We start from the raw sequence: 23,291 nt of genomic DNA, 5'->3' as shown, positions 1-23,291 counted from the left end.
AATATTCAAAGAACAATAAATTTTAGAAATGATAGCCACTTTTTCACATGTCATATTAGCAAAAGTATTTAAATATAATGCTTATTGCTTCAAAGTATGTAGTTTAAATTTGTCATTTGCAAAATCAAATTATTCAGAGATAGTTCACCCAAAATACTGTACATATCTTATTTCAGTTTGGCGCTGTTCAGGGCATTTTTACTGGCTAAATTAAATGAATTTAAGCTGAAATATTCAGGAATTCATGTTTTCTGTGGAGCATTCAGCATCCTCAAGAAACTATACCTAGTTTTAAATAAACAAAGGGGAAAGTACAAAGGAAATATGACAGCATGCCCATCATATTCTTCTTTCAAAAGACTCAAAGGATAAAATCACTGAAAACAAAAGGTAAAATATGAATTACTTTTATCCAGCTGTTAAAAAGCACATCAATATACTTTTCAACCACAAAAATGTATGACTCCTCCCTAAGATTCAAGTGTATATAAGAACAAAGAAAATAACATTTCTTAAGTAATTGAGATAACATTAACTCCACTGTCATAAGGACACCAAAATAATATTTTGCATGGCTTTCTAAAAAGACATTCTTCACAGTAACTAAAGGAAATAAGACAAGTTACAAACAAGCCGAATTCTACTTCTGTCACTTGATAATACACTATAGATAGATCATTACAATTTTTTTTTTAATATATTTTATTGATTTTGTACAGAGAGGAAGGGAGAGAGATAGAGAGTTAGAAACACCGATGAGAGAGAGTCATCGATCAGCTGCCTCTTGCACACCCCCTACTGGGAGGATGTGCCCGCAACCAAGGTACATGCCCTTGACCGGAATCGAACCCGGGACCCTTCAGTCCCCAAGCCGACGCTCTATCCATTGAGCCAAACCAGTCCCGGCAGATCATTACAATTTTTAAATGAGTCCTTTGTAAAATGATTTTAAGTGATTGATCAAAGGCTTAAAGAGCATTAAGGAAGTTTCACATTGACATCAGAAGACTAAAAGAAGAGTTTTAATGCCAAAGAATTAAATATATTACAATAACCTCTCAACATTCATCTTGGAAAAGATCACAGAAATGTCAGTGCATATCAACAAATGGCAGATTAAGAAAAGAGAATTAAGTGAATTTAGATGGCACTCTAAAAAAAAATTTTATGATGTTGAACTGCATCCAAAGAGTCCAACTTCCTGCAAAAGACAAAAGAGAAACCAATACTATGGGACTGTTACCTTTGATACAAAACAAAATCCGTTTTTCTGGTAACATAGTAACTTGAAAGTCCTTTGCAAATTTGAAAGTATAAAAGAAGAATAAGTATCCCACCTGAATGACAGCACAACCTATAACCTTGCTAGGAATAAATCTAACAAAATGTATGTATGCCTTTTATGGAGACAATTATACAGAAGACAAAAAAAAAAAGACATGAAAGAAAATGGAGAGATAAGTCACATCATAACAAAACTGAATATCGTAAAAATGTTATTGTATCATATCTCAATCTATAAATATGATGTAATTCCAATAAAAATACCAATAATATTTTCCCATAGAACTTACCAAATTATTTCTGAAGTATATACCAAAGAATGAAGTTTTAAACATAGCAAAAAGTTGTGAACAGGAAGAACAGAGACCTCAACTACCAATAGCAAGTCTTATAAAACTACAGCATTAGAGTAGTGGTATTGCTGCAGGTCACAAACAGATCAGTGGATCAGAATACAGGGCCCCAAAACAAACTGCTGCATTGATGGAAACTCAGTATTTCATTTGGTACTTGGTATTTGGCACTAATACATGTGGTATTACATTTGGCATTACAAATGTGGCAAGAAAGAAGGGGTTGCTGAGTAAATGGCATTGAGACCACCACCTTCATCTGATTATACTAGACAAGTGTCCCTAGATCTAAGTTTAAGATGTCAATTTCTTTTTCTTACTATAGTCGGGGGGGCGGGGGGGGGGGGGGGAGAGACACATTAAAATGCATAATTCATTGAATGAAGTGGGGCAGATGAAAATGGAAGGTTAAAATACAAGTGTACTATTGCCCCATTTTCAGACTCCTGATTAAAAGATCAATAATAAACTAATCAACAGAATTTGCATGTGTATGCAGTATTCACTGCAGAGCTAAACACTGTGCTGAGATTACCTCTTCTTCGGGATGAGTGCATGGCACAAGCTCTTCCACATCCAAAGGAGAATATTCAGTAGCATGGAAGACAGATAATTATTTTTGTTGACTTCCCAAAATCATGTTAAATTTTGTTTTATTTTATAATTAGATGATACATTTCTCATATAGGATATTTTAAATTTTCTTTGTCTTCCTTACATTTTCTAATTGGCTTCTCTATATTCTTTTTGGGAGGAGAAAGTAACATATTCTTTCTTCACTACCCCATTAACATAATCCCAGCCCTTAGAGATTATAAATTATTGATTTGACTGCATATCAATTAAGAGTTGAGTACACCAAAAATCACCATAAAGACTTTAGTGCAAAAAAATATATATATAGATGAGATGGAGTTAATATCATTAATAATGGTGCTTACTTAAATCAATAAGAAAATGAAAAGCTATATTTATAAGAAGAAAAAAACTGAAGTATATTACTAGCACCAAATAAACAGACTGATTGATGAAACAGAAGAAAAACCATAGCTAATTTTTAACATAAACAGGAGATCTCATTTATGCTAAAGAGAGGACTTTTAGTTGAAGGGAGGGAGAAGAGTTAAATCAATGATATAGAAATAATTACTTGTTCGAGAAAAAATGTTTAGAACCTCATTTCTTACACTAAAATAAATTTTACATGAGTTCAAGAGTTAGATTTTTTTAAAAACATGAAAAAAATGTCTTAAAAAAGCAAGACTACCTAATAACAAGCTAGAAAGAGCCATTTTTAAACAAATAATCTTCAAGGAATAAATCAGTTGGAATAATTAGCTAACAGACAAACAATTAAGGACAGACATTTGAGTCAATGTTTGGGTGAAAAGCCTGACTGTTATTTGATAAGCATGAGAACTTAGTCAAGTTATTTAACCTCTGTGCCTGAATCATCTCATCTCTGAAATGGGGATAATATTAGTTGCTATCTCCTAGGTTTGTTGTGAGGACTGAAAGATAATGGAATAATATTATGAGGACTAAATGAGGATAAGTAAAATTATTTTAGCTCAAGGATATAAAAACTACAAAGTATAAATTAATGGGCATCAAATCAAGCAGAAAAAAAAAGTTACACAAAGATTAAAAATTAAGAAACATAAGATGTTAGCCATTATATGAAGAACTCACACATAAGATGTTAGCCATTATATGAAGCTGAAGAACTCATAAACTATTAAGAAAATACAAGTAATAAAAAATAATGTCTATAAAAAGAATATATAGGCAGCAAAGTTATTTTAAAAGTTCAATCTCACTAGCAATCAAAGAAATGCAACATACTATTTTCCAAGTCAAAATGGAAAAAAAAAGTAATGAGATAATGCTCATTTTTAACAAAGGTACAGTAAAACTCACATCTGCATACTTAGTGTGTAGAACGTTACAATGGTACCTTTTTTTTTTTTTTTTTTTTTTTTTTAGGCTAATTTGACAATGTGTATTTTTTAATGCAGAAAAAAAAAACACTATTATAACCAGTTATCCAACAAATTGCATTTCCTGGAATGTTTCCTAAGGAAACTATCAGAGATTAAGCACATACTTCATACCAGGCACAGTGCTGCTGTATTAATTATAATTCTGAAAAATGAGAAATAATCTAAATGTCCAAAAATAGAAGGTTAATAAAATAAATTACAGAATATCAATATGATAAATATCATAAAACCAATGCACATTTTAGAAATATGCATTTTAATAATTTTGGAAAATAAATGTAATATATCTATTTAGAATGACGTAATAATCTCCAATTTTGTGCCATCTAAAAAGATTAGAAACAAATAACATGTTAACAGTGGTTATTCTGGTAAAGTGATTATGATTTTGTTTTTTCTTTTATATCTCCACAGTTTTCAAATTTTGTACAGTGAATATGGATTAACTACATGATTAGAAGCCCTGGATGTGTTACTTTAAAAACCACACTGAAGAGACAGAAAATATGACATCAACCTCAAAACAACCCCCAAAATTGAGTATTAATAGTCTTCTTTGAGAAACTTGGGTTCAAAAAGGGAAATGGACTTTCCCAGAGTTATCATTTGAGGAACTACTAAAGTTTGAATTAAACCAACTCAACCCATTTTGCCACAGCCCCTTGCTCTGTCCAATGCATCAGGCAAAGCTACCCACCTCCAAAAAAGGGCATATACAGTAGTATGTACCCAACCATCACTTATAGATTGATTGCTTTATCAGTGCTATGACAAGACAGTTGGTTAAAGGGCATAAGCAGACCATACTCTACGACTATACGGCAATTGTTTTCTAACTTCCATGTGTGCCTCAATTCTGAAGGACTTAAATGTTCTCTGAATAAATGAACAAATGCACAAACATGTCTTCTCTTTTAAAAAGGATTTTCAAATAAATTTTACAGTCATCCTATTGACAAATAATAAAAAATATGAATTAACTTGTTTCTTTGCCAAAACACTACCTCCTCTTAAAGTTTCTTATAAAGATAGAAATGTCAGCTCTTAAAACGTCAGAGAAGTTTAGGCTCTCTTTTTAGCAAGCACATCATACTGGCTACTAAAGAGAACCTGTATTTATGCTTTAAAAATAGCCTTTTTCCCTTCCCTAGCATTCAGAATACAAAAACCCTCTTAAGGAAAAAATGTTCTTAGGAATGTAGAACCTCTAACAGTGTCATGTATAATTACAAGGCTTCATTTATGAGGGGAAACGGAACAAAAACTAAATATCCCTGCCAAAAGTACTGATGTTGCAAAAAGTACTTATATTGTAACAATTCATTTTATAGGCTTGGTCTTTCTTTTAAAAAAAAGAATTGTTGGCTAATAATTAAAAATAATCTTTATTCATGTATAGGTTCTGTATATGGGATTAAGTATTAAATCATTTAGTGATGATAAGCTGAGGGAGGACTTAAAGGCAATCAGAGAAAGTTGCCAAGCCCTAAAATTTAGAAATACCGACATCTTCAAAATTGGTAAAAGGGGCATAATAAAGTCATAAGAAATTCTCAAAGAAAATTTCTCAAACTTTCCATTTCAAAGTAAAGAAATACTACTTAAGAAGATATAGGTACATTTATACAATGGAATACTATGCAGCTGTAAAAAATAAATTAATTAATTAAAAAAAAAAAGAGAGAGAAAAAAAGAAGGATCTCTTAACCTTTGAGATAGCATGGGCAGACCTGGTGAATATTATAAGTGAAATAAGCCAGCCAGAGAAAGACAAATATCACATAATCTCACTTATATGTGGAATCTAATGAACAAAATAAATTGATGAACAAAATAGTTCCAGTGACATGGATGCCTGGAATAGACTGACAGATCTTGAAGGGGGGGCAGGGTTGGGGGAACAGTAAGAGATTAGCCAAAGAACATATATACATATGTGTATGGCCCATGGACACAGACAATAGTGTGATAAAGGCCTGGGGTGGGGATGGTTGGAAGGGGCTGTGGGGATGGGGGACATCTGTAATACTGTCAACAATAAATAAAAATATATTTTTTTAATCTTAGAAAAGATCCTTTAAAAGTTGCACACTGATCGTTAGTATATACGTGAGCCAATTATTACTATTGAGTAATTTTTACTATCACGTGAAAAGTAATAACACAGCAATACCGAAATGGGAGCATGAAAATATTCGAGCAGGAACATACCAGGTTGATTTACTAAAATACAGGAGCTTGACCCTCAGTAACAATTGCTTACACAACAGCCAAGGTACTGGCATTCCGCCATCTGGAGTGAAGAAAGTAGATGCAAAGGAGGTCCAGAATGAATGTGGCAGAGGGTCTTGTCATGGCCTACGATATATCTAGACATAGTCAAGATAGGATGGAGGCCTAGAAATACCTCTGGTCCTCTGCATCATTGCCTAAACAGGTAAATACCCAAAATGTATGATGGGAGTGGATATAAGTTGGTTAGTCCATGGTTGCTACTGCAGCAGCCAACAGATTCATTCCTTGGCCCTGCAGAAAGAGTGGAATGCTGACAGGAAAGAAGAGAATACCTTACTTCTCCAACATAAAAGGGAGATGTGCACCCTGGCCAGTGTTGCTGCAGTGTTTCCCAAACTTTTGACATATGTGTACCCCTTCTATAATTTTCGTAACGCTGAGTACCCCTCATACTCATGAGAACGTAGAATTAGCCGCTAAGCAAGGTGCAGTGCATATCCCCACCAAACTCCGGTGCAATGCGTACCCCCACCAAACTCTTCCCGTACCCCTGGGAGTACACGTACCACACTTTGGGAAACACTGCTTTAGAGCATAGGTCCACATATCAAAAGGTCATGAGTTTGACCCAGCCGTCATGGTTCAGTGGTTGAGCATCGGAACCAGGAACCAAGAGGTGGTGGGTTCGATTCCCTGTCAGGGCACATGCCTGGGTTGCAGGCTCAATCCCCAGTGAGGGCGTGCGCTGGAGACAGCCGATTGATGATGTTTCTCTCTCATCGATGTTTCTATCTCTCTATCCCTCTCCCTTTCTTTTTCTCTAAAAATAAATAAAAACATATTTTAAAAAAAGAAAGAAAGAAAGAAAGAAAGAAAGAAAGGAAAGGAAAGGAAAGGAAAGGAAAGGAAAGGAAAGGAAAGGAAAGGAAAGGAAAGGAAAAGAAAAGAAAAGAAAAGAAAAGAAAAGAAAAGAAAAGAAAAGAAAAGAAAAGAAAAGAAAAGAAAAGAAAAGAAAAGAAAAGAAAAGAAAAAAGGTCATGAGTTTGATTCCCTGTCAAGGACATGTACCTGGACTGCAGGTTCAATTCCTGGCCCTGGTTGGGGTGTGGGAGGCAACCAATTGATGTGTCCCTTCTCTCTCTCTCTCTCTCTCTCTCTCTCTTTCTCTCTCTCTCTCTCTCTCACTCTCTCTCTCTCTCTCCTCTCTCTCTCTCTCTTCCTCTCTTCTCCTCTCCCTCTCCTGTCCTCTCCCTTCTCTCTTCTTTTTTTCCCTCCTTTCCTCCCTTCCACTTGCTCTAAAAATCAAAGGAAAAAATACCCTCAGGCGAGAATTAACAACAAAAAAGATGTGTGTTCCATGAAATAATTCTATAATATTAAAGTACTTCCTTCCATCACTCCATGTATACACAAATTTGGTATATATAAGAAATATGAGAAATCACATCTGCTTTCTGAGTCTTAACTTTAATTCAGTTTCTTTGATGAACTTACCATGTCTTCTGGATAATGATATATTATGCTTAACCACATTAGAATATATATTGCAAGTTCCTTAACAATAATGGAGGCATTAGAATACACATTAAAGCTATAATTCTTTAAAAATAAATAATGATATAAAAACATACTTTAAGTGAATCAAATATAATTAACTTTTTTTAAAATTATATAGAACGTGAGGTTTGAAATGTTTACTCATAAACCCAATTCTCTTTAATGTTATTTATTAAGTACAATAGAAAAGTAAAGAGCATATTAGCTGTTATGTCAGTCTGTTAATTTTGTTCACAATAAACAGTGATCATTTTAGTTCAGAACCATTAAACCAAGCAAATATTGCCAGCAAGTTCTTACTTAGTAATGTCATAGAAAGAGAAATGGATTAATATATGACAAGCACTCACAAATACGAAGATACATTTTATCAGCCTCATAAATAAATACATTCTTACTCAACCCGAATGTATAATAATTAATACTAAGAAAGTAGAAAATCTCATTTATTTCACCTCAACTTTATTAATATAGAAGATTATGGCAAATTAAAGGTAGTTTTACATTTACTTGCAAATTATTGCCACAAATTATGTCCATGTATGTAATTTGCAAAGCAATCAAAGTTAGAAGCATAAATAATATGTGGCTATCAGGAAAATCCCTAATAATAACTCCATAAGAACTAATTTATATACCTAAAGCCCAAAACTATCCTACCTAATAAAAGAGTAATATGCAAAATAACCATCACTCCGCTCAAGCCACGCCCACCAGCCAATCAGAGCGAGTATGCAAACTAACCCCAACCAAGATAGCTGCAGCCACAGAGAGCAGTTGAGAGGCTTGGGTTTCCCCAGCAACAGAAGCCAAGCTTTCTGCCTGTCCTAGCCGGCCCAGGCCTCCACTCAAGGCTGCAAAGTTTCAATTATAGAAGATACATAAAACCAACAGAAATGGTGGCAGCTGGAGTGAGCAAGAGGCTTGGCTCTGATCCAGGCTACAAAGTTTCAATTGTAGAAGGTAAATAAATTCCAGATACCACGGCCTCTGCTTGGGTTGCTAGGGGGCGTGGCTGGCCTGCAAACCACCACAGGCGTCTCTCCCAGGCCACCCCAAGCCCCAACCCCCACCCTGATCTGGGACAACCTTCAGGGCAAACCAGCTGGCCCCCACCCATGCACCAGGCCTCTATCTTTTCTAATAAAAGAGTAATATGCAGATTGACCATCACTCCAACACACAAGATGCCTGCCCCCATGTGGTCAAAGATCCTGCCCCCATGTGGACACAAGATGGCCACCACAAGATGGCCAGCAGGGGCGGGCAGTTGGGAGGCACCAGGCCTGCAAGGAAGGGCAGTTGGAGGCGATAAACCCTGTAGGGGAGGGCAGTTAGGGGTGGCCAGGCTGGCAGAGGAGGGAAGTTGGAGGCAAACAGGCTGGCAGGGGAGCAGTCAGACATCAATCAGGCTGGCATGGGAGCAGTTAGGGGGTGATCAGGCTGGCAGACAGAAGCGGTTAGGGGCAATCAAGAAGTCAGGCAGACAAGCATTTGGGAGCCAGCAGTCCTGGATTATGAGAGGGATATCCGACTGCCCTCGAGAGGTCCCAGATTGGAAAGGGTGCAGGCTGGGTGAATGCATGAATTTTGTGCACCAGGTCTCTAGTTGTAAATAAGGGAGAAGTATTATAAACTACAGGACACAATCCAGGTGACTATACCAAGCTACACCAAGGTATAACAAAAGGATATTATTTATCCTGAAAAATCTACAGTTTTATAAAGCATGAAAGAGAACAGGGTCCTTTTAAAATTTAGGGAAATTGTATCATTCATTTTCACTTATAAACATACTTTGCTTTTCAATGAGCCATTACTGCTTTCATATATCTCTCCTTCTGTATTTCCTGTATAAATGGGTAAGTGAACCAATATCTTAGAATTATTTCTTTACTTTTTATTTTTTCCCTTTCAAAACGCAAAGGTCAGAAAAGTTATAATGATGTTCTCTTGATCTGCCTGAATGTCTTAATTCTTTCAGATATAAAGTGCCATATACCTGATATTAGTATCTATTGTTTTAACATGGTACTGATGTTGGCTAAATATGCACAGGAACAGCTGAGGAGCCTACAAGCTTTTGTGCTGTACTCACATGACCTTTGTGATCTAATTTTTAATATCAGCCCCTACGTGAACAGCTCCATTTGAAACCAGCAACTCAGACTGGAAAGTCAAAGGCGACTGCTCACAGACACCACGACACTGCTGATGAGGTTCCCAGTAGTTTCGTCCCCGTGTCACTGTTTGAAGCTGATCTCAGTGCCCAGTTTGACTCAGTGCCCTCTTTCAATTCCGGGATGCTGTGATGTCTGCCTTTCCTACTCTATGTCTTACTCTTTAGCTCACTTCAGATACCCTAGAATCCAGAGCGTGCCCATGAGTCTCACGTGTCCAAACCAATAAAGTTGTGTGATTAGGTTTCCAGCGTTAACAGGATGCTTCAGATGTTGCTCTATAGCTCATTAGTCTGAGAACTTGACGTGGAGCCATTTCGAGGTTGTAGCTCCCAGTGAGTGAAATCCTCACACTAGAGCTAATGACATTTCAGGATAAGTTAGGTGTCTTCCATCAATATAGCAGCCTGAACATTCCCCACAACCTTTGCCCTAGCCTGGTGAAAACTTACTGAGGTCATTTACGATTCCTGGTGCAGTCATGATGATCATTTTCTTTCTTTTTTTAATATGTTTTTATTTCTTTCAGAGAGGAAAAGAGAGGGAGAGAGACAGAAACATCAATGATGAGAGGGAATCATTGATTGGCAGCCTCCTGCACACCTCATTTCTTCATCCACCAAATATTTATTTAGCATCTAACTGTGCATGACAGCACAATAAAAATGGAGTTTATAAGTTATATGTGCAATCATGGGGGAAAAAACTTACAAATTCAAGTATGTAAAATTGTACACAAACACCCAATGACACCTTGACAAGCATTAGAAAGCTGCATCTCAAAGTGTTGTTATGGTAATTATCTCCAGATTCCTGGACTATGGGCAGTGGTGCTGGTAACAGTGCAATAGCTGGCTCTCGGTACCCTAGAGAAGTAAGTCTAAGATACTGGTTCATGGATCCATTTGTGTGGGAAAGATCAAAGAGAAATATTTTAAAGGTACTTATTTAAAAAGTATTTCTCAATAAAAACGCATTAAAAAAAAAAAAGCCCTGCTTTGTAGCATTTGTTGATTTCCAAAGTTTAAGTAATCACATCTGGTTTATTTCAACCACCACAGAAATATCAACTGGCTTACAAAGTTGCAACTCAGATGCCAGTATGAGCCCTCTCCAGCACACCTCTGACTGGCTGACTTCTTCTTATGCTTTTCTTGTTTTCAAAATATCTTTACTAATAATGGTATCTCCCCTTCCCACCCCACAAGGATAAAAACTAAGTAGTCAGGGATAGGGTTGGGGTAGGCTCTGTCTTTGTTGTGCCTTTTAAATTTTGAAGCCTGAAATGTATTACAAATGTTTTTAATTATAATCTTTTAATCCTCAGTAAATATTTGTTACCATTGTGATCAAAAGAGTGAATGATACTTCTAATGGCTTCTATACAATTAATACAAATATATAGGTGTGAAACATTAAATGACAACAGAAGGTGTTACGTGTTAGAGTGCCAAAAGGAGAGGCTAATGGAGGGAGAAATTCATTCCACTGAAAGGTCAGTGGAAGCTCCATGGAGATCTGAGTGGAGCAGAGGAAGGGGGTGGCGGACATGCAGATGGTGAGCAGACTGGCCACTGTGCCTGGCATTTATACTCCTGCTGAATGATATCACTCTCTCCACCTCCGCCAGAGCTGGAGCAGGCACTGCCCAGGGTCTCTGCCTTACTGCCTCCCACTACTTAACGTGGCTCCAGGGCAGGCTGCGCATCAGCCCGGATGGAGATGAGATTGGAGCCAGAGACTGACAGGAAGCGCAGAGAAGTGGGTGAACACCAGCTCTGCTAAGAATACGAATGTTTCTTCAGTGTTCTCCAGCAGGCGCTCTGTGGTCTAACTCACCGAGCCTGACTCACAGAGAAACAACCCCAGTTCTTGTCCTTGTGCTTCCTACCAAGCAAGCAAAGCACATGCTCTGATAAAGCGCCTAAACCTCACTCACCCACCTCCCAGAAAGAGCCAGGAGTGAGCTTCCTGTGGCGTGCGGAGCTCTCCCAGGAGCTAGGATAACCTATAGGGAGCTACCTGCCCTCACCCCTGCAGTCAGAGGATGACAGATCCACATTGCTTTTACCAGGCATTTTTAACATTAACTCTCATTTTCCAACTTAACTCTCACCAGCAAACACCTACCGTTTGGATACTTATCACAGCAGTCCAACGTGAATTCGATATTATTCTCAAAAGCCAAATTGAGGAAAGCAATTTACATGGCATATTTCTTGAAGGACCTGGTCTTTTATCGGGGTTTCATGCAGCAGGCACTGCTGGCATGTTAAGCAGGAAAACTGAGTTGTACAGGATTTGCCTACACACCACCAAGTCCCATCTCAAAGACCCCCACTTGGAGACGCACATCACTGTCATCCCTGCAGATGTGCTGTTTCCAAAGTGCATTGTGGTGTGATGCCACCAGCGACGGGAAGCCCTCTGAACTTGTTCCTCTAAAGATACTCCCATCTGCCCACAGAAGGCCGTTGGGGAAATATGAGTCTGGTCTCAGAACCAAGAATGGGTGCATGGTCTTCATCACCCAGCTAGGTTTCCATTTTTCCTTCACCCTGGTTTACATAATGCATTTTATTTGTCTCTTGTTGCCCCACAGATATCTCTATAAGCCACCTTAAATTTTTTGTGTGTGAAAGAAAGCAAAGAACAAATAAATAAGTGGCAAAGATAATGATGAGACAAAGAGATTGAGTGAGATTGAGACCAGGGGAAGAAAGATAACTGCAGCAACAATAATGGGGGGAAAAGAACACCATGAACCATAACACAAGGTGTGTCAGGGTGACAGGAGGTTGGGAGATATCACAGTGGAATTGTAAAAACACTGGATTCAGGAATCAGAAGAAGTGGGTTTGGGTCCTGACTCTGTCACTATCACCTATGTGATGCTGCAGTACAGGGTGGGGGTAAGCAGAGAGAGGGTGACTAGGAGCCCACTCTCCATGTCCTCTTGCTATATTTTGTCCTCCATATATATTTGCTTCTGTCTGCCCTTGAGTGTTTAGTAAAGATTTGCCAAGTCCACTGAAACCAGTTTGGCTCAGTGGATAGAGTGTCGGCCTGCGGACTGAAGGGTCCCAGGTTCGATTCCAGTCAAGGGCATGTACCTTGGTTGCGGGCACATCCCCAGCAGGGGGTGTGCAAGAGGCAGCTGATCGATGATTCTCTCTCATTGATGTTTCTAGCTCTCTATCCCTCTCTCTTTCTCTCTGTAAAAACTCAATAAATATATATATATATAAATAAAATATATATAAAATAAAAAATAAAAATAAAAAAAAGATTTGCCAAGTCCAAGGTGGCCTTGTCTCTGATGAGAGAAGGCAAGAGGCTCCTGCCCGCACCTGAAAAAGGATCATTAACGCTTTCATATACGTAAAGCACATACTTAAACTCTTTCATCTTCACAGAAACCTGTAAAGTAGCTACTATTATTCTGATTTTACAGATGAGAAAAGTGAGGTGCAGAGAGGTGATGTGATGTGCCCAAGGTCCACAGATAGTAAGTGGTCGTGCAGTTATTCAAAATAATGAATGTGAAGAAACTCATTGCCAGAATTGGGGCTATTCTTTCAGGAAGGAATGAATCATTTTTAAGTTGCTTGGAATCATTTAATAGCAATTTATGTCTATACCAGGTGTCATGAATGAATTTCTTTTGCCTCTTACCCATTAGTCCCACCTACTCTCCTACTCACGCTTCTGCACATGGGAGAAGCTGGGAAATACTAGACGGCATTCTGGTTCAACAAGCGTTCAAGGACAAGCTTCAAATGCTGCAATCCCAGAACTGGACTGAACAAAAAGGTACCCATCAGGGCTAAAATTCTAAGACTATTAAACTCAAATCCCAGGCAACATCCTAAAGAAACAGAATATAGTCTTCTTGAATCTAAGAAGTCACAAATTAAGAAGTATGTTTGACACTGAGGAAGGTGTCTCACGAGGAATTTAGTTACTGGTCAATTTGTTTGAGGAATGGTGATTTCTGTGTGCTCTTAACAGCATCAAAAGCATAGCCCCCTCTCCATGACTTTTGTTTGTGATTTTGCATTATACAGCAAATTTATTCTAGCTGGTTATGCCAGTCTTAGATATAGCATGTCTTGCTGTTGTTTACTTCTCTTTCATATGCTCGTTTAACCAGATGTAATAAAAACAGAGGAAACTCCAGCAGCCACACTTACCTGTGATCCAAGTGGTGAATAGAGAGAATAACTCCTGAATTTAGGTGGGTCTGTTTTAAGGTCACCAAAATAGTAAATTCATGTTTGTTTCTCAGCTTCTGAAAAAATTGGTCTGCTGTAGCAGTGGATGCTTTTATACTTCTGGGAGTATCTGAAAGAGAAACATACACTAAATCAACTAGAAATACCCTTTAGATGCAACATCTTTCAAGAAACACTGATAAATACCAAGTTTCTCACTCCCATGGTAAACTCTTTCAACAAGACTTTATGCTACATATAACAGAACAGTAAACCACACGAATTACTGAAATTGTATTTCAGGAATCTCTTTTCAAAAATATCGATGTTGAGGTAAGGAATCAAATAACCCAGTTTGAAAAAGAAAGTACACTCTCCAGTTTTCTCCTTGTACACTTCCTGTATCCTGGACACTACCACCACATCAGTGTCAACAGTGAACAAAAAAGATGTACTTTCTAAACCATGATAAAGACATTTAGTTTTTCTGACACCTCACGACAGAAAATTGGATTTAAATCTGCGTGCCATGTTCCACAGTGATGTCTTCAGCCAGAAGGTTTGCTCTAAATAGATTGTTGAAAAGATCATTGTAATTAGTCACTCTCAGCCTTCTGTGAAGTGGATGAAACATGAAGATCAAATTATCTTACCATGTTTGTGGAAAGACTGTCATAGAACTTAACTCCCATGTGCCTCTCTTCTGGCTTAAAGAAAGCCTAGCTAAGGGATCGCAAAAACTTGTGCCCAGTGCTTCCATCTGGCAAAGTCCTGCACTCCGACCTTACCACCCAAAGGATGTGAGGGAAACACACAGGGAGAGAACTAGACTTAGAGGACAGGAAAAACCATCATCTAAGCCATCTGCTATCTGAGCACAAGGCTCTCCTGTTCAAAGTATGTGCAAAGGGCTTATGGGAGCCAGAAATTGTTTTGTTTTGTTTTGTTTTGTTTTGTTTTGTTTTGTTTTGTTTTCTTGTGATTAAATCATTCTCCTATTTTCTATGCTTTATTCTAGGTAGACTAGTTAAGTAGTTCTCAGTGTGGGAACCACTGGCATTTGGAGAGAACAATCCCTCCTCGTACTAAACTGTCCCATGACCTGCAGAACATTTACCATGCCTGGGTGCCAGCTCAGGAATGCCAGCTCAGGAATGGCAGTGGCACCCAACCCCCAGTCATGGGACAACTCAAAGTTCTCTCACGCCTTTCCAAGCATTCTCTGGGAGCAGTGCAGCAGGAATCTCACTGAGAACCACAGCTTTCATGAAGTGGATTATAGGATTAATCCAAAACTCCCCATCATTCTAGCCCTGTACATTTTAGGAATAAAGATGTAATTGCCTGGTCTGTGCCCATCACTGGAAATACATAGATGTGGAGAAGCCCTCAAGATACCCATAGAACCTTAGAGGGAAGGCAGGGGAGGGTGGGTGGGAGGGTGGGAAGAGATCAACCAAGAACTTGTATGCATATATGCATAACCCAGGGATACAAACAATAGGGTGGTGAAGGCCCAGGGTGCAGGATGGGGGTGGGCTAGAAGGGGTAAATCGGGAGGGAGGGGTTAGGAAAGGGGACATATTTTCAACAATAAAGATTTAATTTAAAAGAATAAAAAATAAATGATACCCATAGACTAGAGGAAGGAACAGACAATCCCAGTACAATGAAGGAAATGCTGTCACACACAGGGGCACAAAGTGTTGTTGGCTCGTGGAGGGAAAAGCAGCCAACATCATCTAAAGGAAAGGTCCCATCCAATAGATGGCATTTGATCATGGATTCACCAGCTACCCAGGAGAGGGAAAGCATTCCAGTCAAAGGACTGGCTTGGGAAAAAGCAGAGCGTTGTGAAAGGGCATGCCATGCCTAAAACAGTGACTAGCAGCCATCACGGACGGGATGGAGAGGAAAGCTGGACTGGCCTGGCAGGACCTCCTGTGCCTATGGAATGGACACCTGATGTTGCTTCTGTCATCATCATCAGTTTAGCCTCTTGGTTAAAGAAAAAAGAAAGAGCTGAAACATGGTTTGGCTCAGTGGATAGAGAGCCTGCAGACTGAAGGGTTCCAGGTTCGATTCCAGTCAAGAGCATGTACCTTGGCTGCGGGCACATCCCTGGTGGGGGGTGTGCAGGAGGCAGCTGGTCAATGTTTTCCTCTCATCGATGTTTCTAGCTCTCTATCCCTCTCCCTTCCTCTCTGTAAAAAAATCAATAAAATATATATATATTTTTAAAAAAGAAAGAAATATTTAAAAAAAAAAAAAAAAAAACTATTTATCCTCCCCACTTTTAACATACAACTTCCTCCATGCTGAAAGTACCCTGACCAATCAGCAATCAGCTCAACACTTACTCATGTCCACAGTATTCGAAGCAGGAATGGACACCTCTCCCAGGCAATGAAGTCAGGCCCAGGGTATGTGCTCAAAGTTTTAGGAAAAAGAAACTTCTGTTGTTTCCAAAAAGAAACTTTCTCAGTTCTGATATTCACAATTCCAATATTTAACAATCACCTGCAATTTCTGCCACGATCAATGTAATAGTTTTGAACACACATTCCATGTTGTTCTTGCAAAGCCCTGGAAACTTGATGGGGGCCACAATTCTTGTTTCCTTTTCCCATGAGCCAAGGAACACCCCTGGGGTTCACCCAAAGGCACGCGGCATGCTACAGGTAGAACGGGGGTGACAATTTCTGGCCCAGTATTATTTCCTCTACACGGCACCACCTCCGACCATGGCATTCTTTATCAGTGCTCTGCTGCCTCTCACAGAGAGAAAAGCAAAGATGAGAGCAAGACCACAGAAAACGATCCAGGAAATAGTAATTATATAAGATAGCATTTTTAGTTCCGTGAGACACTAGCTTAGAAGTGATTTTAAGAAAGGTCACTTCCCCCATTTGCATTTCTGCTTCCAATCTAAAATTAGCATTCCCGCCTTCTATTTTCATCTTGAGAATTATATAATGTTCAGAGGGACTTCCGGGTTCCCGTGGTTATTACCATACAACCCGATTCTGGATTCTGTTCCTCCCCAGAAAATCAAGTCAAGGAAATGACCATGTGAGAATGAACTTTACTTCATTTCAGTTTTCAGAATTAATCATTTAATTTGGATATATATGATGCAATTTCTCAACAAGGCCTCCTGTTAGATGCCCCATATAGGGGGAGAAAGATGTGTGTGTGGAGAGAGGGAGGTGGAGAGAGAGAGAGAGAGAGAGAGAGAGAGAGAGAGAGAGAGAGAGAGAGAGAGAGAATGAATACAGGTATTTCTAAAATAGGCTAATAGCCCTGGCCAGTGTTGCTCAGTATTAGAGCATCAGCCCACAGACTAAAGAGTCCATGGTTCCAAATGGGTCAAGGGTGTATGAGAGGCAACCAATCATATATCTCTGTCACATGGATTTCTCTCTCTCTCTCTCTCTCTCTCTCTCTCTCTCTCTCTCTCTCTCTCTCCTCTCTCTTCCCTCTCCTTCCCTTCCTCCCTTCCACTATCTCCAAAAAAAATATCCTCTGATTTAACAAAAATAATAAAAAGAGGCTGAGAGTCTGTGCTCAATGCAATTATGTATGTGATAGCAAATATAGGTGTTTACTGAAAAGGGGAGTCAGAGTGGAGCTTTTGAAAGCAGTTGAAGTGCATTAGTAGTAAAAGTAAAGAGAAGGGATTTGTTCATCTTTCAGTAGCAAAGAAATTGGTAAGAATTATTTTCTTTTGCACTTAAACTGCATCACTACAATTGCCATCATGAATTAAATAAGCCTCTGCCCACTGACAGGTCTCTATCCCATCTGCAGGGTGTAGAAACCTCAATTGATTTCCTCCCACATAACCAGACTAATAAAAGTACCATGTGAAAATTCAATTATAAAAACAGTCTAATCTCAGGCAGGGTACATTTGATTGAGAATGTTTCCACTCACCAAATTTGTTTCAGTCTCTGACTATGAAAGGTTGTTGTTTTCTAAATTCAGGTTATAAATATACCAAATTAGAACTATTATTACAGTTATTGTCCATTGCTCTTACTCTCCCTTCAATATATCCATGTCTTTAGAGTACAAACTTTCAAGACAAAATAATAGTAACAATCTTAAAAACCATTAAAATTTTATTAATGCTACATATGCAGTTTGCAAAGTCCTTAAACATAAACAATCTCATTTAAGCTTCACAGCACATGGAACAAATGGGATTATTCGGTCCATCATAATAGAAATTACCAGTGAGGGGAGAAAGGCACAGGGAAGCCAACACACTTGAGATTATCACTGTAAGTGACTGAAAATCAGAGGTCATGTTTATGAACTTACTCTACTGGGAACTTGGTTGGAAACCTCGGAGACTCCTGAAACTACCCCGAGGACATGAGGGCAAGGAGAGACTGAATAAATAGGCAGGCCACTCCAGGTTGGGAAGTGGCCTATTTAATATGCAAGGGAATTTACACATGAGACTTGTCTTGGAGGCTGAAAGACAAATAGAACTCTGCCCATGATGCCCACAAGAATCTTAAAAGTTTATATACAGCCACTAACTGGTTTCAGTCACATATTCAGTCAAGATGGTCTCAACAAGACATTGTTCTCTCAAAACTGTGTCCTTGAAACTGGCTCCTACCATGGGAATGGTGGAGAGAACAGGCCCTCTAAGGACAGTGAAGGAGGTGAGAAGCCTCCAGTTGCCTGGATCCAGATCAAGGGTCAACTGGCAGTCATGTCCTCTAAATGACCTCTTCCAACAGAACTATCAAAGCAATTATGATAGGAGATAGGAATTAACCCTTCAAATTTAAATGGTAGAGCCAGGAATCCAACTGAGGCCAATGTGTTTCCTATTATTACACAATTAGAGGCCCAGTGCATGGATCCATTCATGGGTGGGGTCTGGCTGGACCACCAGTTGGCAGGGGTGAGGGGCTCTGGGCAGTTGGCCAGCCAGATGTGCCCCCGATTGAGGTGTTGGGGGCCTATCAGGACCCGGATCAGGTTGGTTGGCTGCCACAGTGTGCATCAGAGCCATTGGTCATTACAGTCATTCTGGTCATTCTGCCATTCTGGTTGCTGAGCTTTTATATCTATCTATCTATCTATCTATCTATCTATCTATCTATCTATCTATCTATCTATCATCTATCTAAAAGCCTAAGCAACCATTACGACCTAATGACTGGAATGACCAGTCAACCAGTTGCTATGATGTGCACTGACCACCAGGGGGAAGATGCTCAACGCAGGAGCTGCCCACTGGTGGTCAGTGCACTCCCACAGCCAGCCAACCTCCCCTGGTCCATCTCTTCCCCTCCCCCCAACCCCCCACTAGCAGCCAGCAGGCCCATAGGCCCCAGTAGGCAGCCAGCAGGCCCCGACCGGCCTGGTCCGGCCCCAATCAGGACTGGGCAAGATGGCCCCAATAGGCCCTGATAGCTGGCCAAGCCTATGGACCCCACCCATGCACAAATTTCGTGCACCAGGCCTCTAGTGTATAGACAATATATATATGATAGATAATGTCCTACCAATATAATGGTGTTACACACTCTGAAGAGTACATAAAGTTAACTCATTTTAAGTTAACTTTTATAAAAATATATTCTGAAGATAAATAAATACATTTATCTTGATCTTCAGAGCAATTTAGGCTTTTCAGATCTACAGAACCACTTATATCAAGTAATCTCTCAGCTAGATACTCTAAACTATTGCACTACATTTCAAAACCAAAAGCTTTATGAAAAAAATATTATCAAATAGTAATTCTTCTTAAAAAGTTATTGGGCAAAATGTACCAGCAATCCACAACTTTTTAATGGAGCAAACCCACATCTAATGATGCCACATACCCGTTAGGCCTCTGTATGCCCTTTCAATACTAGGTTAAGGACTGGATATACTACTGGAAAGCAAACCTGAAAATTCCCCTTCTACATTTGACTACCTTCATTAAACCCCAAAACAATCTCAGAAATGTCTCTCAATTCTATAGCTAATTATAATTTTATTCAGTGCACAATAAATATATATATGTCTTCATGTACTATTTACAAAAATATGTGTTGGCTTACTATTGTTAATATGAAGCCACATAAAAATTTACACACATTAATATAATCAGAAACATAAGCATCAACCATCCATTCATAAAAACAAAAACAAAAGTAGGTTCTACTCCTGGATTTAGCAACTACATGGCTGACTTTAAGCCAACCATTTATGTCTCATTTGTTGGAATTTCTATAAATAATGTAGAACAAAATGTAGTCGAGATCTAGGGCTACCCACAATAAAATGTCTCTGTAATTTGGAGCTTAAAATTAAAGTATTAAAATTTTATATATAACAGCTATAATACAACTTATTAAGATCATCCATTTTGTTTGTTTTGATTCCATACTAATGAATAACTTTCTGATAATAATTCGCTTCCAGGGTACATTTTCCTTCAGAGAGAGCAGTAGAGATCAACCAGTATGAGTATTCTGATTTAGTTCACTGTTATAACCCTCACTATAGATTAAAATTAAACTTGGCACTTAAGTTTATAATCAGATTAATGCTTTGGGCTTCTGTGAAGCAGTCCCTCAGAATCCCACTAGTGAAATTACCAGCTGTTTTGTTACCAGCAAAATCAAGAGAATAAATGAGCCAAAACAGTATCTGCTTTATTATCTCTTCTTTCAACTGGAATTCTGCTCAAGACTAAGATCAAATCAGCAGAAATGTTAAGCAAATAAAAGGAATGATGATGAATTTATGATAATGACAATGATGATAATGTTGATGCCTACCACAACTTTAATAGAATGGATGTATTCCTCTCTGATAATGGCTCATTATGTATATATGGCAGTCTCAACATCATTTAAACATAAATAACAGACTTAAGAATCACCTGAAACTAATATAGTATTGTTTGCTAACAGTAATTGAATTTTTTTAATTTAAATTCATATAACCTTATTAATCAATATTGCCCCAATAAATTTAAATAAATAAATAAAATTTTAAATAAATAAATCATTTAAAAAGAATCCATCATTTGCTAGACCTTTATTTAGACCAATCAAAACAAAATATTATGTCAAATTGAACCTAAATGAGAGCATATACTTTGTCAGCTATCACATGCCAATGTTTTAAATACATAAGAAAAACTAAATTTATAAACCATTATACTTTATGACACATGCTTCTGCCTTAACTAAAGCTATTAAAACCCCGAGTAAATAAAATGTTTACATTTATTATAAAAGTAAAAAAATAATAATAATAAAGTTTTACTGGTCTTAGCCTTAACTGTAGATCAAAAGGCTCAACTGTACCTTTGTATACTAATACCAGTTATTGGTATATGAGCTATTGCTTAAACTATCCAATTACTCACCTTCATATTAAGTGTATAAATGCATGAAGTAGGATTTTTTCCATCTTGTAAATTATCCCACATCTAGGACCTAGCTAAATCTTAAAATCATAATAATTACTCTTTATAAAGCTACTAGAGGTCTGGTGCACAAAATTTGTGCATGGTGGGGTGCACTGTCCCTCAGCCCAATCTGCACCCTCTTTAATCTGGGACTCCTCGGGGGATGTCCAACTGCCTGTTTAGGCCTGATCCCTGTGAGATTGGGCCTAAACAGGTAGTCAGACATCCATTTCACAATCCAGGACTGCTGGCTCCCAACTGCTCATCTGCCTGCCTGATTGCCCCTAACCACTTCTGCCTGCTAGCCTAATCATCCCCAACTGCCCTCTCTTGACAACCCGGTCACCTTTATTAGATAGGTTTTTTTTCTTTAACATATTGGACAGCCCCAACTGGTTTGGCTAGGTGGAAGGAGCATTGGCCTGCAGACTCAAGGATCCCAGGTTTTATTCCAGTCAAGGGCATGTAGCTTGGTTGGGGGCACATACCCAGTGGGGAGTGTGCAGAAGGCAGCTGATCAATGTTTCTCTCTCATAGATGTTTCTAGCTCTTATCCCCTTTCCTTTCTCTCTGTAAAAAAATCAATAAAATATTTTTTTTAAAAACAAAGAAACATTTAAGATTCCTCAATATCTGCCTGGCTGGTATGACTCAGTGGTTGAGAACCCAGGCTGCAGCTGCTGGCAGGGGGATCACACCGTAGGGGTGTGCACCCCTGCCAGGCTGAGACCCCAGCCCAAGCTGCCGCCACTGGGAGGGGATCAGGCTGTGGGGAGTGAATTTATTTTTGTTTTTTATAAAGGGTCAGGAGGGGCTCTGGGCAGCATTCCACCAGGCCACTTACTCTGCAGGCTCTCGGTGGCAGCACTCCCAGAGACTGGGGGACTCCAGCGGGCCTGAGAGGAAGGGGTGCCACCATTTTTGTTGCAGAGTGATGGTTAATTTGCATATTACTCTTTTATTAGATAGGCTTAAGAGAGTAATTATAAATGCAAGAAAGAAATATACATACTGATTTTTAAGTGAAAACTGAATCACAAGGCATTCCTTTATTTTCCTTGAGGTCTAATCAAATATTCATACTCTCCCTAAAAAGCAGAAGAAGAAAAAAAAATGCTCATTCAAGAAGCTGACTATCCCTTTATCCACATATGTGCTAGTGTTTGGGGCTCCGCTACAGTAGAATTATTTGTTTTAAAAGGAGAAAACATATAGCATCAAGGTGAGATTTCTATTGTATATATTTATGGTTTGATTATACTTATTAATTGATAAAAAAGCAATAGAGATCTATAATATGTTTTACATCTATAAAATGTGATGGTTAAAAATTCTGCAACCTCAGAGTGCACCAACAGATTCTAGCTGAATCTTTGCTGAATAGCCAAAGAGACAGAATGTAGTGCCCATCAATTATGCAGAGCTGAAGTGCTGAAATTCACAATTTCATCTTCTACCTAATAGGCCAATTTGACCTGAGACATCAATTTTGGGAGTTTGTTCTGCTTTTTAATTCTTCTTTAATGATAATAAAACCAAATTATTTTAGAATAATAACCCCCCAAATATCAATTACCATGATTAATCACCCCATCAAAACTGTGCTGTTGTTTTTTTTTTTAACTATTATTATTTTCACTGCAAGAAAGAAAACAGCATTATAAAGCATCAAAGGACACAAGACACATATAATCAGTTCTCAATCCAGAGTTTCAGACACAAGCCCTATACCAACCCCTGCCCTTGTTTCTCTGGGCTCCGTATCTGCCTCCCCTCAGTTTCTGAGCCAGGTATAATAACAATGACAGGAAATCGAAAGTGGGCTCAGAATTAAGTCTTGTTACTCAGAAATTCAATTTAAAAAGAGCTCTGGTAATTTGTGCAGACTCTAAAATAAATCATTTCCCAGCCCCGCTAGGTTGGCCCAATCTACAAAGTTGAGCTATTGCTTCAATTACCCAGCCTAGAACTCTAACCTCTGCTCTGCATACCCATCTACTTTGTTGAGGTTCTGATACTAACCCTGG

At 38.6% G+C, this 23,291-nt stretch overlaps 1 protein-coding gene across 2 annotated transcripts in view; it reads right to left on the bottom strand.

Moving 5' to 3' along the window:
• NELL2 (neural EGFL like 2) overlaps window positions 1-23,291 on the bottom strand; it is a 312,605-nt gene that overhangs the window by 247,957 nt on the left and 41,357 nt on the right. For both annotated transcript variants that reach the window (XM_084876648.1, XM_084876647.1), the window contains exon 4: window positions 13,806-13,956. In XM_084876648.1, the coding sequence (XP_084732774.1) occupies window positions 13,806-13,956 (151 nt within the window). The remainder of the gene's footprint in view (window positions 1-13,805; window positions 13,957-23,291) is intronic.

Source organism: Pipistrellus hanaki, assembly GCF_964339955.1.
Source record: "Pipistrellus hanaki genome assembly, chromosome: 3".
Taxonomy (NCBI): domain Eukaryota; kingdom Metazoa; phylum Chordata; class Mammalia; order Chiroptera; family Vespertilionidae; genus Pipistrellus; species Pipistrellus hanaki.
The sequence above is the reverse complement of the archived record's forward strand: the minus strand, read 5'-3'. Positions and strand labels throughout refer to the sequence as shown.